This window comes from Ranitomeya variabilis, chromosome 1, assembly GCF_051348905.1.
Source record: "Ranitomeya variabilis isolate aRanVar5 chromosome 1, aRanVar5.hap1, whole genome shotgun sequence".
Lineage (NCBI taxonomy): Eukaryota > Metazoa > Chordata > Amphibia > Anura > Dendrobatidae > Ranitomeya > Ranitomeya variabilis.
The window spans coordinates 2,913,652-2,933,843 of record NC_135232.1 but is presented as its reverse complement, the minus strand read 5'-3'; the positions used below and the strand labels follow the sequence as shown (position 1 = coordinate 2,933,843).

The window sequence follows — 20,192 nt, the reverse complement described above, 5'->3', positions numbered from 1 at the left end:
GGGCAGCAGATGACAGGAAGCAGAGATTGTACCAGTAAAGGAATTGTTACAGGATGATGGGCAGCAGATGACAGGAAGCAGAGATTGTACCAGTAAAGGAATTGTTACAGGATGATAGGCAGCAGATGACAGGAAGCAGAGATTGTACCAGTAAAGGAATTGCTACAGGACGATGGGCAGCAGATGACAGGAAGCAGAGATTGTACCAGTAAAGGAATTGTTGCAGGATGATGGGCAGCAGATGACAGGAAGCAGAGATTGTACCAGTAAAGGAATTGTTGCAGGATGATGGGCAGCAGATGACAGGAAGCAGAGATTGTACCAGTAAAGGAATTGTTGCAGGATGATGGGCAGCAGATGACAGGAAGCAGAGATTGTACCAGTAAAGGAATTGTTGCAGGATGATGGGCAGCAGATGACAGGAAGCAGAGATTGTACCAGTAAAGGAATTGTTACAGGATGATAGGCAGCAGATGACAGGAAGCAGAGATTGTACCAGTAAAGGAATTGTTACAGGACGATGGGCAGCAGATGACAGGAAGCAGAGATTGTACCAGTAAAGGAATTGTTGCAGGATGATGGGCAGCAGATGACAGGAAGCAGAGATTGTACCAGTAAAGGAATTGTTGCAGGATGATGGGCAGCAGATGACAGGAAGCAGAGATTGTACCAGTAAAGGAATTGTTGCAGGATGATGGGCAGCAGATGACAGGAAGCAGAGATTGTACCAGTAAAGGAATTGTTGCAGGATGATGGGCAGCAGATGACAGGAAGCAGAGATTGTACCAGTAAAGGAATTGTTGCAGGATGATGGGCAGCAGATGACAGGAAGCAGAGATTGTACCAGTAAAGGAATTGTGGCAGGATGATGGGCAGCAGATGACAGGAAGCAGAGATTGTACCTGTGTGAAGAGAGGAGATGGATGTTAATTCCCGGCCGTTGAAATAACTGCGGCGTCTCGATGCTTAGCTGCGTGATGCTTTGCTGCAGGGATGCGCGTTCCTGACCCCACACACATGCACCCCTTAAGATGCTACTAAATGTATTGTGCTGATTGTTACATCTGATATATCAGGAGGAAGATCCGACTAAGAATAAAGTGAAGGAGGAGACAGAAGAGGAGGCGATGACGAGGGGGGATCAGCCGTGTGTGAGTGACGGGAAGGAGGAGATTCCGGGAGATGTTTCCACAGGTGTGTAATAATGACCGGCGTCTGTGATGATGATGACCGCTGTGTTATAATGACCGGCGTCGGTGATGATGATGATGACCGTTATGTAATAATGACCGGCGTCTGTGATGATGATGATGATGATGATGATGATGATGATGATGATGACCGCTGTGTAATAATGACCGGCGTCTGTGATGATGATGATGATGATGATGATGACCGCTGTGTAATAATGACCGGCGTCTGTGATGATGATGATGATGATGACCGCTGTGTAATAATGACCGGCGTCTGTGATGATGATGATGACCGGCATGTGATATCGTAGTAAAATCTCTGACATTGATGGAAACGGGGCTCAAGTGACACAGGAACATCATGCGGAAGACGCCTGGGAACATCATGGGGGAAGACGCCTGGGAACATCATGGGGTAGACGCCTGGGAACATCATGGGGGAAGACGCCTGGGAACATCATGGGGTAGACGCCTGGGAACATCATGGGCAAGACGCCTGGGAACATCATGGGGAAGACGCCTGGGAACATCATGGGGAAGACGCCTGGGAACATCATGGGGAAGACGCCTGGGAACATCATGGGGAAGACGCCCGGGAACATCATGGGGAAGACGCCTGGGAACATCATGGGGAAGACGCCTGGGAACATCATGGGGAAGACGCCTGGGAACATCATGGGGAAGACGCCTGGGAACATCATGGGGAAGACGCCTGGGAACATCATGGGGGAAGACGCCTGGGAACATCATGGGGGAAGACGCCTGGGAACATCATGGGGAAGACGCCCGGGAACATCATGGGGAAGACGCCTGGGAACATCATGGGGAAGACGCCTGGGAACATCATGGGGAAGACGCCTGGGAACATCTCTGACTCCCGGGTCATTACTACAAACAATGTCAGAGTATTGCGGAACTTTTACGGACTGACAATAAAACATTCAAAACCGCAGATAAAACGGATTTTACAGGGATAAAAGGTTAGGAAATATTCATCCCTGCATGACTTGTTTATATGGCACAATTAATAGGAGAGGAAAATAACCCTCCTCCACCCCTTAGGCGCTATGTTCACACTATTTTTACTGCGTTTTTGCACTTTTTCAATGGTGAAAAAACACTGTAAAATCACTGAAAGACTTGACATGCTGCTTCTTTAAAAAATGCAGCAGTTTTCCATTTGTCAAGAAAAAAAAAGGAATCGTGTGCCTGAGATTTCTGAATTTTTGGGACTCGTAGACTGCTGAAGCCTATGCACTAAGTGCAAGACCTCTCAAAAATGAGAAGGAGGGAATGCAACACCCCCTGGAATATCTGTAGAATAGGGCCTCAGAAAACATTTCATTTAGAAGGAGTGGGACTTCTGAGGCCAACAACAAGGAGTCCCAGGGGCACGGGATACAACTAGCACAAGGACCTTCAGGCATCGGACTCCAGCTATGGTGGGCGCCAGTTCCTCCTGTGCCGGCTCAGAGCCTCAGGCAGCCCACAAGCATAACTCCCAACTTTCGAGGAAGGGAAAGAGGGGAGAAAGTCAGCGGCGCGCAGCGCGCCTCGGCAAATTATAGGCCACACCTCTGACCACATCCATTTCACAACTATTCACGCCCCAGCCACACCCATTTAGCACTTCTGATCACAATGTTTCGTAAACAATAATTATAAACAAAAAATATGGCCACACATGATGCTCCATACTGTATAATTGCCACACGTGACGCTCCATACTGTATAATGGCCACACGTGACGCTCCATACTATATAATGGCCACACATGACGCTCCATACTGTATAATGGCCCCAAATGATGCTGCGTACAGTGTACTGGCCCCACGTGATGCTCCATACAGTATAATAGGCCAACATGATGCTGCATACTGTATAATGGCCACACATGATGCTCCATACTGTATAATGGCCACACATGATGCTCCATACTGTATAATGGCCATACATGATGCTCCATACTGTATAATGGCCATTGGCCACATTATGCTCCATACTGTATAATAGCCCCACATGATGCTCCATACTGTATAATAGCCCCACATGATGCTTCGTACTGTATAATGGCCACACATGATGCTGCGTACTGTATAATGGCCACACATGATGCTGCGTACTGTATAATGGCCACACATGATGCTCCATACTGTATAATGGCAACACAAGATGCTACATACTGTATAATGGCTCCACATGATGCTCCATACTGTATAATGGCCATGTGATGCTCCATACTGTATAATGGCCACACATGATGCTCCATACTGTATAATGGCCATTGGCCACATTATGCTCCATACTGTATAATAGCCCCACATGATGCTCCATACTGTATAATAGCCCCACATGATGCTTCGTACTGTATAATGGCCACATGATGCTGCGTACTGTATAATGGCCACACATGATGCTGCGTACTGTATAATGGCCACACATGATGCTCCATACTGTATAATGATCACACATGATGCTCCTTACTGTATAATGGCTCCACATGATGCTCCATATTGTATAATGGCCACACAGTGCCCCATACTGTATAATGGCCACACATAATGCTCCATACTGTATAATGGCCACATTATGCTCCATACTGTATAATGGCCACACATAATGCTCCATGCTGTATAATGGCCACATTATGCTCCATACTGTATAATGGCCACACATGATGCTCCATACTGTATAATGGCCATACATGATGCTCCATACTGTATAATGGCCATTGGCCACATTATGCTCCATACTGTATAATAGCCCCACATGATGCTCCATACTGTATAATAGCCCCACATGATGCTTCGTACTGTATAATGGCCACACATGATGCTGCGTACTGTATAATGGCCACACATGATGCTGCGTACTGTATAATGGCCACACATGATGCTCCATACTGTATAATGGCCACACAAGATGCTACATACTGTATAATGGCTCCACATGATGCTCCATACTGTATAATGGCCACATGATGCTCCATACTGTATAATGGCCACACATGATGCTCCATACTGTATAATGGCCATTGGCCACATTATGCTCCATACTGTATAATAGCCCCACATGATGCTCCATACTGTATAATAGCCCCACATGATGCTTCGTACTGTATAATGGCCACATGATGCTGCATACTGTATAATGGCCACACATGATGCTGCGTACTGTATAATGGCCACACATGATGCTCCATACTGTATAATGATCACACATGATGCTCCTTACTGTATAATGGCTCCACATGATGCTCCATATTGTATAATGGCCACACAGTGCCCCATACTGTATAATGGCCACACATAATGCTCCATACTGTATAATGGCCACATTATGCTCCATACTGTATAATGGCCACACATAATGCTCCATGCTGTATAATGGCCACATTATGCTCCATACTGTATAATGGCCACACATAATGCTCCATGCTGTATAATGGCCACATTATGCTCCATACTGTATAATGGCCACACATGATGCTACATACTGTATAATGGCCCCAAATGATGCTGTGTACAGTGTACTGGCCCCACATGATGCTCCATACAGTATAATGGGCCCACATGATGCTCCATACTGTATAATGGCCACACATGATGCTCCATACTGTATAATGGCCCCAAATGATGCTGCTTACAGTGTACTGGCCCCACATGATGCTCCATACAGTATAATGGGCCCACATGATGCTGCATATTGTATAATGGCCACACATGATGCTCCATACTGTATAATGGCCACACATGATGCTCCATACTGTATAATGGCCATTGGCCACATTATGCTCCATACTGTATAATAGCCCCACATGATGCTCCATACTGTATAATAGCCCCACATGATGCTTCGTACTGTATAATGGCCACACATGATGCGTACTGTATAATGGCCACACATGATGCTGCGTACTGTATAATGGCCACACATGATGCTGCGTACTGTATAATGGCCACACATGATGCTGCGTACTGTATAATCGCCACACATGCTGCGTACTGTATAATGGCCACACATGATGCTCCATACTGTATAATGGCCACACATGATGCTCCTTACTGTATAATGGCTCCCTGACGAAGGTGTTTCCACCGAAACGCGCGTAGGGGCGGAGGCGCGGTCCCTGGTCCTATCGTCCCTAAGTGCGGTGAGTTATTGTCAGCTACCACAGTGTTCGGCATTTCTTTGGAAGGGTGTATTATTTAGCGCTACAAGCATGGCCATTGCCCTACGTATTAAGTATTGCCGGTTCTGTGTGTGGAAATAATGGTGGCTTACTGATTGCTGTAGATTACTGCATTATTGCTTATCACCGCACTGGGCTTATGCTACTTACTGTACTTTAATATTTGTGTTATATTTTCTTCATTTTTTTGGTTAATTTTCATCTTTTTGCTTAGTTTTTTATGGCAAAAATGTATAGATTAGGACATCATTGGCCTTAGGTATGTAGTCCAGGGCACGCGCCTCCTGCTTTCTTACTCAGCATGTTCCTATAGTGTCACTTTCCCTCCTGACATTTGGTCATACCAATTGTTAATAAAGTTTCTGTTTTTTGAATATTATTCGTGGACCGTTATTTCATCTTTGTTTGTTAAGTTGTATAATGGCTCCACATGATGCTCCATATTGTATAATGGCCCCACAGGGCCCCACATGATGCTGCGTACAGTATACTTGCCCCACGTGATGGTCCATACAGTATAATGGCCCCACATGATGCTTTGTACAGTATAATGGCCCCACATGATGCTGGGTACAGTATAATGTCCAAACATAATGCTGGGTACAGTATAATGGCCCCACACGATGCTGGGTATAGTATAATGGCCACACATAATGCTGGGTACAGTATAATAGCCCCACACGATGCTGGGTACAGTATAATGGCCACACATAATGCTGGGTACAGTATAATGGCCCCTCACGATGCTCCATACAGTATAATGGCCCCACACAATGCTGGGTGCAGTATAATGGCCACACATGGTTACACCACCCCCATCATTGCCTTCTCCATCACTACACACACACACACCTTTCACCGCGCTCCCTCGCAGCAGCCGGCAGCTTCCACTCCCACGGCGCTGAATGGTGTCATCCAGCTGCGCCGCTGACTGCTCACGTCGCTGCAGCTGTGATACGCCACTGATAAAGACCTCCGTGTCTCCTGTGCCAGTCAGTGTCAGAGCGAGGAGCAATATCTGCTCCGATCCGACACAGCCAGCGTCCGCTCCGTACACCTCGCACATACACGGCTCCACTCCGTACACATTGCACATGCTGCTCCGCTCCTTATACCTTGCACACACGGCTCCGCTCTGTACACCTCATACACACACGGCTCCTCCCCATACACTTCGTACATACACTGCTCCGCTCCGTACACCTCATACACACATGGCTCCGCTCTGTACACCTCATACACACACGGCTCCGCTCTGTACACCTCATACACGGCTCCTCCCCATACACCTCGTACCATACACTGCTCCTCTCCATACACCTTATACACACACGGCTCCGCTCTGTACACCTCATACACACACGGCTCCACTCTGTACACCTCATACACACACGGCTCCGCTCTGTACACCTCATACACGGCTCCTCCCCATACACCTCGTACCTTACACTGCTCCTCTCCATACACCTTATACACACACGGCTCCGCTCTGTACACCTCATACACACACGGCTCCACTCTGTACACCTCATACACACACGGATCCTCTTCATAGATCTCGTACACACACGGCTCCACTCCGTACACCCCGTACACACACGGCTCCGCTCCATACACCTCGTACACACACTGCTCTGCTCCATACACCTCGTACACACACGGCTCCGCTCCATACACATTACACACGCTGCTCCACTCCGTATACCTTGTACACACATGGCTCTGCTCCGCACACCTCGTACACACGTGGCTCTGCTCTGTACACCTCGTACACACACGGCTCCACTCCATACACATTGCACATGCTGCTCCGCTCCGTATACCTTGCACACACGGCTCCGCTCTGTACACCTCGTACACACACGGCTCCGCTCCATACACCTTATACACACACGGCTCCACTCTGTACACCTCATACACACACGGCTCCACTCTGTACACCTCATACACACACGGCTCCACTCTGTACACCTCATACACACACGGCTCCACTCTGTACACCTCGTACACACACGGCTCCACTCTGTACACCTCATACACACACTGCTCCTCTTCATACATCTCGTACACACACGGCTCCACTCCGTACACCTCATACACACACGGCTCCACTCTGTACACCTCATACACACATGGCTCCGCTCCGTACACCTCATACACACACGGATCCTCTTCATACATCTCGTACACACACGGCTCCGCTCTGTACACCTCATACACACACGGCTCCTCTCCATACACCTTATACACACACGGCTCCGCTCTGTACACCTCATACACACACGGCTCCGCTCTGTACACCTCATACACACACGGATCCTCTTCATACATCTCGTACACACACGGCTCCACTCCGTACACCCCGTACACACACGGCTCCGCTCTGTACACCTCATGCACACACGGCTCCGCTCTGTACACCTCATACACACACGGATCCTCTTCATACATCTCGTACACACACGGCTCCACTCCGTACACCCCGTACACACACGGCTCCGCTCCATACACCTCGTACACACACTGCTCTGCTCCATACACCTCGTACACACACAGCTCCGCTCCATACACATTGCACACGCTGCTCCACTCCGTATACCTTGTACACACATGGCTCTGCTCCGCACACCTCATACACACACGGCTCCGCTCTGTACACCTCATACACACACGGATCCTCTTCATACATCTCGTACACACACGGCTCCACTCCGTACACCCCGTACACACACGGCTCCGCTCCATACACCTCGTACGCACACTGCTCTGCTCCATACACATTGCACACGCTGCTCCACTCCGTATACCTTGTACACACATGGCTCTGCTCTGCACACCTCGTACACATGTGGCTCTGCTCTGTACACCTCGTACACACACGGCTCCACTCCATACACATTGCACATGCTGCTCCGCTCCGTATACCTTGCACACACGGCTCCGCTCCGTACACCTCATACACACACGGCTCCTCCACATACACCTCGTACACACACGGCTCCGCTCCATACACCTTATACACACACGGCTCCGCTCTGTACACCTCATACACACACGGCTCCACTCTGTACACCTCATACACACACGGCTCCGCTCTGTACACCTCATACACACACGGATCCTCTTCATACATCTCGTACACACACGGCTCCGCTCCATACACCCCGTACACACACTGCTCTGCTCCATACACCTCGTACACACACAGCTCCGCTCCATACACATTGCACACGCTGCTCCACTCCGTATACCTTGTACACACATGGCTCTGCTCCGCACACCTCGTACACACGTGGCTCTGCTCTGTACACCTCGTACACACACGGCTCCACTCCATACACATTGCACATGCTGCTCCGCTCCGTATACCTGGCACACACGGCTCCGCTCCGTACACCTCATACACACACGGCTCCTCCACATACACCTCGTACACACACGGCTCCGCTCCATACACCTTATACACACACGGCTCCTGTGACGGGTGTACGGCAGAGCAGGAAGAGACAACAGGCCGAGGGACGATCCAACGAGATTTATTAAAGCAGGGAGCATACAACATCAAATATCCATAATGTCCTTCAAGTCCACGAGAAGTCCACAATAAGTCCAAGTATAGAAACAGATCTGGAGGTGCTTTCCAGTAATCCCGCATCCGATAACGAAACAATAGTCCTTCCACGAGTCCAACAGATCCACCACAATCACACGGATACCTATTGCTTCCTCAGACAGCTTCGGTTCCTTCTCTTCCAGTATCCATCACACAACTGGCTAGATTACACATGGGTCTCTTGTCTGTGCTCCTGGGATCCGCCCATGAAGGGGGTAGGGGGTCACACCTTCTATTCAATGGTTGGTTCCACCAGAAGATTCTAGACTGGTCGGCTCGGCTTAGTCTATCTAGTATGTACATTTGACTAGCCACCTGCTGTGAGGAAGAATGGCTATTCTTCACTAGTGGTGTTGATAAAGCTTAATTACATCATAGCTTTAGGTACCGTTACACTAAACGACTTACCAACGATCACGACCAGCGATCGTGATCGTTGGTAAGTCATTGTGTGGTCGCTGGGGAGCTGTCACACAGACAGCTCTCTCCAGCGACCAACGATCAGGGGAAAGACTTCGGCATCGTTGAAACTGTCTTCAACGATGCCGAAGTCCCCGGGTAACTGGGGTAAACATCGGGTTACTAAGTGCAGGGCCGCGCTTACCCGATATTTACCCTGGTTACCATTGTAAAAGTTAAAAAAACAAACAAAGAGTACATACTCACATTCCGATGTCTGTTACGTCCCCCGCCGGCGTCCAGTGCAGGGCCGCGCTGCCGAGAGCTGACTGTGTCAGCGGCGCCGGCAGTAATAGCGGTGACGTCACCGCTGTGCTCTGCTTTACGGCTGGCGCTGACAGTCAGTGCATGAAGCTCTCGGCAGCAGCGTGGACGTCGGGAGACGTGACAGACATCGGAATGTGAGTATGTACTGTGTTTTTTTTTTTTTTACTTTTACAATGGTAACCAGGGTAAACATCGGGTTACTAAGCGCGGCCCTGCACTTATAACCCGATGTTTACCCTGGTTACAAGTGAACACATCGCTGGATCGGCGTCACACACGCCGATCCAGCGATGACAGCGGGTGATCAGTGACCAAAAAAAGGTCCTGATCATTCCCTACGACCAACGATCTACCAACAGGGGCCTGATCGTTGGTCGCTGTCACACACGCCGATCCAGCGATGACAACGGGCCATCAGCGACGAAATAAAGTTCTGGACTTCTAGCTCCGACCAGCGACATCACAGCGGGATCCAGATCACTGCTGTGTGTCAAACACAACGAGATCGCTATCCAGGACGCTGCAACGTCACGGATCGTTGTCGTTCTCGTTGCAAAGTTGGTAAGTGTGAAGGTACCTTTTGGGCTGCAAGTATTGGGGGAAGGAGACATGTTGTTACAGGTGAACTCCCAGCACAAGAAAATACATAAATTACAGCTAATAGAAACCAGAGAACAGTTACATACATCAAATGGCATATTATTCAAATACAGGACAGGCCAAAGTACAGATCATGACAGCTCCGCTCTGTACACCTCATACACATACGGCTCCTCTCCATACATCTCGTACACACACTGCTCCACTCCTTACACCTCATACACACATGGCTCCGCTCCGTACACATTGCACACGCTCTGCTCCGTATACCTTGCACACACGGCTCCGCTCTGTACACCTCATACACACACTGCTCCTCTCCATACATCTCATACACACACTGCTCCTCTCCATACATCTCGTACACACACGGCTCCGCTCCGTACACCTCATACACACACGGCTTCTCTCCATACATCTCGTACACACACGGCTCCGCTCCCTACATCTCGTACACACACGGCTCCAATCCATACACCTCGTACACACACGGCTCCGCTCCGTACACCTCGTACACACACGGCTCTGCTCCATACACCTCGTACACACACGGCTCTGCTCCATACACATTGCACACGCTGCTCCACTCCGTATACCTTGTACACACATGGCTCTGCTCTGTACACCTCGTACACACGTGGCTCCGCTCCGTACACTGTTGTGATTTTGCTTTTTGCTCCCTCTAGTGGTTACTAGTTTTTTGACTCTGGTTTTTCTGTCATTCCTTTTATCCGCACCTGGGTCGTTAGTTAGGGGTGTTGCTATATAAGCTCCCTGGACCTTCAGTTCAATGCCTGGCAACGTAGTTATCAGAGCTAGTCTGCTGTGCTCTTGTCTACTGATCCTGGTTCCAGAAAATATCAGCTAAGTCTACTTTTTGCTATTTGTTTTGGTTTTGTATTTTTGTCCAGCTTGTTCCAAATCTATATCCTGACCTTTGCTGGAAGCTCTAGGGGGCTGGTGTTCTCCCCCCGGACCGTTAGACGGTTCGGGGGTTCTTGAATTTCCAGTGTGGATTTTAATAGGGTTTTCGTTGACCATATAAGTTCCCTTTCCTTTTTCTGCTATTAGTTAGCGGGCCTCTCTGTGCTAAATCTTATTCATTTCTGTGTTTGTCATTTCCTCTTACCTCACCGTTATTATTTGTGGGGGGCTTCTATCCAGCTTTGGGGTCCATTTCTCTGGAGGCAAGAAAGGTCTTTGTTTTCCTCTACTAGGGGTAGCTAGATTCTCCGGCTGGAGCGTGTCATCTAGAATCATCGTAGGAATGATCCCCGGCTACTTCTAGGGTTGGCGTTAGGAGTAGATATATGGTCAACCCAGTTACCACTGCCCTATGAGCTGGATTTTTGTATTCTGCAGACTTCCACGTTCCTCTGAGACCCTCGCCATTGGGGTCATAACAGTTTGCCAGGCCCGTATTAAATGTTTAGTGCATTGCAAAAGAGGGATTATAAGAAAGAAGATTCTGAGTTTTTTTTTTTCTTCTTCCCCTTTACCTCAGAGTGGCTATGCTTGCTGCAGACATGAATGTCCAGACCTTGATTACAAGTGTGGACCAGCTGGCTACTCGTGTGCAGGGCATACAAGACTATGTTATCAGAAATCCTAGGTCAGAACCTAAAATACCGATTCCTGAACCGTTTTCCGGAGACAGATTTAAGTTTAGGAATTTCGTGAATAATTGTAAATTATTTTTGTCCCTGAGACCCTGTTCATCTGGAGACTCTGCTCAGCAAGTAAAGATTGTTATTTCGTTCTTACGGGGCGACCCTCAGGATTGGGCTTTTTCGCTGGCGCCAGGAGATCCGGCATTGGCTGATCTTGATGCGTTTTTTCTGGCGCTCGGTTTACTTTATGAGGAACCCAATCTTGAGATTCAGGCAGAAAAGGCCTTGCTGTCTATGTCTCAGGGGCAGGACGAGGCTGAAGTGTATTGCCAAAAATTTCGGAAATGGTCCGTGCTGACACATTGGAACGAGTGTGCACTGGCCGCTAATTTTAGAAATGGCCTATCTGAAGCCATTAAGAATGTTATGGTGGGTTTTCCCATTCCCACAGGTCTGAATGACACTATGGCACTGGCTATTCAAATTGACCGGCGGTTGCGGGAGCGCAAAACCGCAAATTCCCTCATGGTGTTGTCTGAACAGACACCTAACTCGGTGCAATGTGATAGAAAAACCGCAAATTCCCTCATGGTGTTGTCTGAACAGACACCTGATTTAATGCAATGTGATAGAATCCTGACTAGAAATGAGCGGAAAATTCATAGACGCCGGAATGGCTTGTGCTACTACTGTGGTGATTCTACACATGTTATCTCAGCATGCTCTAAACGTATAGCTAAGGTTGTTAGTCCTGTCACCGTTGGTAATTTGCAACCTAAATTTATTCTGTCTGTAACTTTGATTTGCACACTGTCATCTTATCCTGTCATGGCGTTTGTAGATTCAGGTGCTGCCCTGAGTCTTATGGATCTCTCATTTGCTAAGCGCTGTGGTTTTACTCTTGAACCATTGGAAAATCCTATCCCTCTTAGGGGTATTGATGCTACACCATTGGCAGCAAATAAACCGCAGTATTGGACACAGGTTACCATGTGCATGACTCCTGAACACCGCAAGGTGATACGTTTCCTGGTTTTGCATAAAATGCATGATTTGGTTGTTTTGGGGCTGCCATGGTTACAGACTCATAATCCAGTCCTGGACTGGAAGGCTATGTCAGTCTCAAGTTGGGGCTGTCGTGGTATTCATGAGGATTCCCTGCCTGTGTCTATTGCTTCTTCTACGCCTTCGGAAGTTCCGGAGTACTTGTCTGATTATCAGGATGTCTTTAGCGAGTCCAGGTCCAGTGCATTGCCTCCTCATAGGGACTGTGACTGTGCTATAGATTTGATACCAGGCAGTAAATTTCCTAAGGGAAGACTGTTTAATCTGTCGGTACCTGAGCATACCGCTATGCGTTCATATATCAAGGAGTCTCTGGAGAAAGGACATATTCGTCCGTCTTCTTCCCCTCTTGGTGCGGGATTCTTTTTTGTGGCAAAAAAAGACGGATCTTTGAGACCCTGTATTGATTATCGGCTTTTAAATAAGATCACTGTCAAATTTCAGTATCCTTTACCGCTGTTGTCTGACTTGTTTGCCCGGATTAAAGGTGCCAAGTGGTTCACCAAGATAGACCTTCGTGGTGCGTACAACCTTGTGCGCATTAAACAAGGTGATGAATGGAAAACCGCATTCAATACGCCCGAAGGTCATTTTGAGTACTTGGTGATGCCTTTTGGGCTCTCCAATGCGCCTTCAGTTTTTCAGTCCTTTATGCATGACATATTCCGGAAGTATCTGGATAAATTTTTGATTGTTTATCTGGATGATATTTTGGTTTTTTCTGATAATTGGGATTCGCATGTGGAGCAGGTCAGGTTGGTCTTTAAAATTTTGCGTGAAAATTCTTTGTTTGTCAAGGGCTCTAAATGTCTCTTTGGTGTACAGAAGGTTCCCTTTTTGGGGTTCATTTTTTCCCCTTCTGCTGTGGAGATGGACCCAGTCAAGGTCCGAGCTATTCTTGATTGGACTCAGCCCTCGTCAGTTAAGAGTCTTCAGAAGTTCTTGGGCTTCGCTAACTTCTACCGTCGTTTTATCGCTAATTTTTCTAGCATTGTGAAACCTTTGACGGATATGACCAAGAAGGGCTCCGATGTAGCTAACTGGGCTCCTGCTGCCGTGGAGGCTTTCCAGGAGTTGAAACGCTGGTTTACTTCGGCGCCTGTTTTGTGCCAGCCTGACGTCTCACTTCCCTTTCAGGTTGAGGTGGATGCTTCGGAGATTGGGGCAGGGGCCGTTTTGTCGCAGAGAGGCCCTGGTTGCTCTGTTATGAAACCTTGTGCCTTTTTCTCTAGGAAGTTTTCGCCTGCTGAGCGAAATTATGATGTGGGCAATCGGGAGTTGTTGGCCATGAAATGGGCATTTGAGGAGTGGCGTCATTGGCTCGAGGGTGCTAAGCATCGTGTTGTGGTCCTGACTGATCACAAAAATCTGATGTATCTCGAGTCTGCTAAACGCCTTAATCCGAGACAGGCCCGCTGGTCATTGTTTTTCTCCCGCTTTGATTTTGTTGTCTCGTATTTACCAGGTTCAAAGAATGTGAAGGCCGATGCTCTTTCTAGGAGCTTTGTGCCTGATGCTCCTGGAGTCGCTGACCCTGTTGGTATTCTTAAAGATGGAGTTATCTTGTCAGCTATTTCTCCGGATCTGCGACGTGTGTTGCAGAGATTTCAGGCTGATAGGCCTGAGTCTTGTCCATCTGACAGACTGTTTGTCCCGGATAAGTGGACCAGCAGAGTCATTTCCGAGGTTCATTCCTCGGTGTTGGCAGGTCACCCGGGAATTTTTGGCACCAGAGATCTGGTGGCCAGGTCCTTTTGGTGGCCTTCCTTGTCAAGGGATGTGCGGTCATTTGTGCAGTCCTGTGGGATTTGTGCTCGAGCTAAGCCTTGCTGTTCTCGTGCCAGCGGGTTGCTCTTGCCCTTGCCTGTCCCGAAGAGACCTTGGACACATATCTCCATGGATTTCATTTCTGATCTTCCGCTATCTCAGGGCATGTCCGTTATCTGGGTGATATGTGATCGCTTCTCCAAGATGGTCCATTTGGTTCCTTTGCCTAAGCTGCCTTCCTCTTCCGATCTGGTTCCTGTGTTTTTCCAGAACGTGGTTCGTTTGCACGGCATCCCTGAGAATATTGTGTCTGACAGAGGATCCCAGTTCGTTTCCAGGTTCTGGCGATCCTTTTGTGGTAGGATGGGCATTGATTTGTCGTTTTCGTCTGCTTTCCATCCTCAGACTAATGGACAGACGGAGCGAACCAATCAGACTTTGGAGGCTTATTTGAGGTGTTTTGTCTCTGCTGATCAGGACGATTGGGTGACATTCTTACCGTTGGCTGAGTTTGCACTTAATAATCGGGCTAGTTCCGCCACCTTGGTTTCGCCTTTTTTCTGCAACTCTGGTTTCCATCCTCGCTTTTCTTCGGGTCATGTGGAACCTTCTGACTGTCCTGGGGTGGATTCTGTGGTGGATAGGTTGCAGCGGATCTGGAATCATGTGGTGGACAACTTGAAATTGTCACAGGAGAAGGCTCAGCGCTTTGCCAACCGCCGCCGCGGTGTAGGTCCCCGACTACGCGTTGGGGATTTGGTATGGCTTTCTTCCCGCTTTGTTCCTATGAAGGTCTCCTCTCCCAAATTTAAACCTCGTTTTATTGGGCCTTACAAGATATTGGAAATCCTTAATCCTGTATCTTTTCGTCTGGATCTTCCTGTGTCATTTGCTATTCACAATGTATTTCATAGGTCCTTGTTGCGGCGGTACATTGTGCCTGTAGTTCCTTCCGCTGAGCCTCCTGCTCCGGTGTTGGTTGAGGGCGAGTTGGAGTACGTGGTGGAGAAGATCTTGGATTCTCGCCTCTCCAGGCGGAGGCTTCAGTACTTGGTCAAGTGGAAGGGCTATGGTCAGGAGGATAATTCCTGGGTGGTCGCCTCTGATGTTCATGCGGCCGATTTAGTTCGTGCCTTTCATGCCGCTCATCCTGATCGCCCTGGTGGTCGTGGTGAGGGTTCGGTGACCCCTCACTAAGGGGGGGGTACTGTTGTGATTTTGCTTTTTGCTCCCTCTAGTGGTTACTAGTTTTTTGACTCTGGTTTTTCTGTCATTCCTTTAATCCGCACCTGAGGTCGTTAGTTTAGGGTGTAGCTATATAAGCTCCCTGGACCTTCAGTTCTGTGCCTGGCAACGTAGTTATCAGAGCTAGTCTGCTGTGCTCTTGTCTACTGATCCTGGTTCCAGAAAATATCAGCTAAGTCTACTTTTTGCTTTTGCTATTTGTTTTGGTTTTTGCATTTTTGTCCAGCTTGTTCCTGGTCTGCATCCTGACCTTTGCTGGAAGCTCTAGGGGGGCTGGTGTTCTCCCCCCGGACCGTTAGACGGTTCGGGGGTTCTTGAATTTCCAGTGTGGATTTTAATAGGGTTTTCGTTGACCATATAAGTTCCCTTTCCTTTTTCTGCTATTAGTTAGCGGGCCTCTCTGTGCTAAATCTTATTCATTTCTGTGTTTGTCATTTCCTCTTACCTCACCGTTATTATTTGTGGGGGGCTTCTATCCAGCTTTGGGGTCCATTTCTCTGGAGGCAAGAAAGGTCTTTGTTTTCCTCTACTAGGGGTAGCTAGATTCTCCGGCTGGAGCGTGTCATCTAGAATCATCGTAGGAATGATCCCCGGCTACTTCTAGGGTTGGCGTTAGGAGTAGATATATGGTCAATCCAGTTACCACTGCCCTATGAGCTGGTTTTTTGTATTCCTCAGACTTCCACATTCCTCTGAGACCCTCGCCATTGGGGTCATAACAGTACACGTCTTACACACACGACTCTGCTCCATACACCTTTCACACGCTGCTCCGATCCATACACCTCGTACACACACTGCTCCAATCCATACACCTCGTACACACACAGCTCCGCTCCGTACACCTCGTACACACGTGGCTCCGCTCCGTACACGTCTTACACACACGACTCTGCTCCATACACCTTTCACACGCTGCTCCGATCCATACACCTCGTACACACACGGCTCTGCTACATCCACACTGTAAACACCTCCTGACCTCACACATACCGAGCTTACCTTCCTCCAGCGCCATGACAACCAGCAGGGTCCTGTACACGAGGTCCTCCCGATCATGTGACCCCCTGACTCCTCCCATCCTGTGACTTCATCACAGGTCCTTTGTGCACAGAGCAGCCAATATGTGGTGTGCTGCTCTGCGGGTGCAGGGGCTCAGGGAGCTGACCGGGTGAAATACACACCTCCCAACCAGTGCGGGACAACTAATGTCCCGCCCAGGATCGCGGGGCTGACTGTCAAAATCAGGACAGTCCCGCTGGATCCGAGATGGTTGGGAGGTATTCGCAAGGCTTCAAATAGATCAAAACTGGGGTTCAAACATTTCTTTTGTCTCCTTGGAGACCTTCCCAATGAATATTCATGTGGGGGAAAGTTCTCAACCCATCCTGGGGACAGAACACCACCAGTCCTTTGTCCATTTATTCACACAGGAGTTACATTTGGGTCTTTCTCCCATTGTATGACGGCATCTTTATTTTTATTTTACACGGAGCTGGCTCAGATCTAAGGCTTGCAGGCCGCAGTCACTTCTCCCTCCCTGCTTAAGATTATTCCGGGGGTTTTATTGCTGCCGGGGTCATGATAACTAATAGGCGGATCTGTATTCCCATGCACCCGTTTCCACCCTAAAATGATTATACAGTTCATGTTTTTTTTTTATTTTTCTTGTTCTCCTCCTTCTACACCATATCAACAGGGTTATCATGCGGCCCTTGCGCCACATTTTTTTGAGTGCCCTCAATTACACGTTTTGAAGGGCCATCAGGCAGCACTCACTCATAATTTTTTGAGCGCCATCAGGTGGCACTTAGTCATACATTTTGGAGAGTCAGCAGGTGGCTCTAGCGTTAAACTCATTTTCAGGGCTACATATTTTATTTATAAAAAATAACACCATACAGTTTGCAGGTGGGAGCACAACAAACATGCTCATCCATGAGTCCCAGGAGACAAGTGATCCCACACTTGGACACTTGAGGAGCGAGTCTTTACATTTCCATTTATGGATTCTGGCCTCTCGCCCTGCACATTTCAAGAGGGACGAGATCGTATGTCTTCATGCCAAAATATTTGAGCAGTGACGGTCAGAAGAAAACTACGGTGGGGAACAGCAATTAGTTTCTCAAGCGGACGATGATGGTGAGACACAGTTGTCAGCAAGTCAGGAGGCGTACCAGAGTGCGGAAGTGAAAGACGATTCTGTGCACGGTGAAGTCACTGATCCAACCTGGCAAGGTGCCATGCAGAGCGAGGACAGCAGTGCAGAGGGGGCAGGAGCAGCAGGACCACAACAGGCAGGAAGAGGCAGTGGGGTGACCAGAGGGAGAAGGCGGCACCACTAACCAAACAACACCATGAAGAAAAAGTCTCCAAACAAGTCAGGGACAAAGTGCAAGTCAGGGTTGAGTTATAAGAAAAAAAATCCCCCAATATCTGATGATCCTCCAAAGCACCTTCAAATCCATTATCATCAAATGGAAAGAACATGGTACCACAACAAACCTGGGCGCACGTCAAAACTCTCAGCCTGTGCTAGGAGGGCATTAAATAGAGAGAGACAGCACAGAGACCAAAGGTAACCCTGAAGGAGCTGCAGAGTTCCCAACAGAGACTGAAGAAGTATCTGTCCATACGACCACAATAAGCCGCACACTCCATCGAGGTGGCCTTTATGCAAAAGGCCTTTACTTACACACAAAAATTGTAAGGCTCGTTTTGAGTTTGCCTAAAGACATGTGGGAGACTCCCCAATTGTAAGGAGGAAGGTGCTGTGGTCAGATGAGACCAAAATTGAACTTTTTGGACACCAAGGTAAATCCTATGTCTGGTGCCAAACCAACACCGCTCATCACCCCAAGAACACCATGCCCACAGTGAAATATGCTGGTGGCAGCATAATGCTGCGGGGATGATTTTTGGCAGCAGGGACAGGAAAAATGGTCTGAGTCGAGGGAAAGATGAACGGTGCGAAATACAGGGATATTCTTGAGCAAAACCTGTTTCAGTCTGTCAGTGATTTGATACTGGGATGAAGGTTCACCTTCCAACGAGGAAATGACCCAAAGCGTGCTGCTAAAGCAACACTCCGGTGTTTTAATGGGAAACATGCAAATTTTCTGGAGCGGCTGAGTCAGTCCAGACCTTAATCCAAGGAGAATCTGTGTTCAGACTTGAAGATAGCTGTTCACCAGAGGAAACCATCTAACATGAAGGAACTGGAGAAGTTTTGCCTTGAGAAATGGGCAAAAATCCCAATGTTTATATGAAGGTGGATGTTGAGATTTTTCTCTTTAACTCTTTCACTCATCGAGTCTATTTTCACCTTCATGGTCATGTTAAATTTTACAATTCTGACCAGTGTCCCTTTGAGATAACTCTGGAATGCTTCAACGTATCCCAGTGATTCAGAGTCTGTTTTTTGTGACACATTGTACTTGTTTGAGGTTAATTTTGGTCATTATTTTTGGCATCTTTGAATTTTTATGCCTATAAGTTACACTTACCATATGTCTACTTTACTTTATTTTTTAAACTTTTTTGTTTGTTAGGAAGTGGAAATGGTTAAAATGTTAAAAGCAATTACTCATTTTTCCAACAAAATGTACAAAACCATTTTTTTAGGGGCCAAATCCCATTTGAAGTGACTTTGAGGGGCCCATGTGACATAAAATACACAAAATTTAAATAACTTCACTCCTCAAAGTGCTCAAAACCACATACAAGAAGTTTATTAACCCTTTAGTAGCTTCACAGGAATTAAAGAAATGTGGGGGGAAAACATGATTTTACTTTTTCCCACAAAAATATTTCTTTAGCCTCAAATTTTACACAAATTGACAATACAATTTGTAGCGCAGATTTTCCTGAGTACGTCGATACCCCATATGTAGTAGAAAACTACTGTTTGGGCGCACGGCAGAGCTCGGAAAGGAAGGAGCACCATTCGACTTTTGGAACGTAAAATTGGGTGTAATAGATGGCGGACCCCATGTCGTGTTTGCAGGGCCCCTGATGTACCTAAACAGTGAAACAAACCACAAGTGACCCCACTATGGAAACTACATCCCTCAAGGAATATATGTAGAAGTGTGGCATGCACCTTGAACGCATAGTTCAGAAGTTTATAACTTTGAGCTGTGAAAATATAAATAAAAAATTCCTACAAACGTTGCGTTAGA

At 47.8% G+C, this 20,192-nt stretch overlaps 1 protein-coding gene across 2 annotated transcripts in view; it reads left to right on the top strand.

Moving 5' to 3' along the window:
• The window catches only part of LOC143801430 (uncharacterized), a 977,383-nt gene that overhangs the window by 57,935 nt on the left and 899,256 nt on the right, over nucleotides 1-20,192 (top strand). The window contains exon 6 of one of the 2 annotated variants that reach the window (XM_077281249.1): nucleotides 1,077-1,194. The exons of the other annotated variant lie outside the window; for it this stretch is intronic. Within the exon in view, the coding sequence (XP_077137364.1) occupies nucleotides 1,077-1,194 (118 nt within the window). The remainder of the gene's footprint in view (nucleotides 1-1,076; nucleotides 1,195-20,192) is intronic. 2 annotated transcript variants of the gene reach the window in all.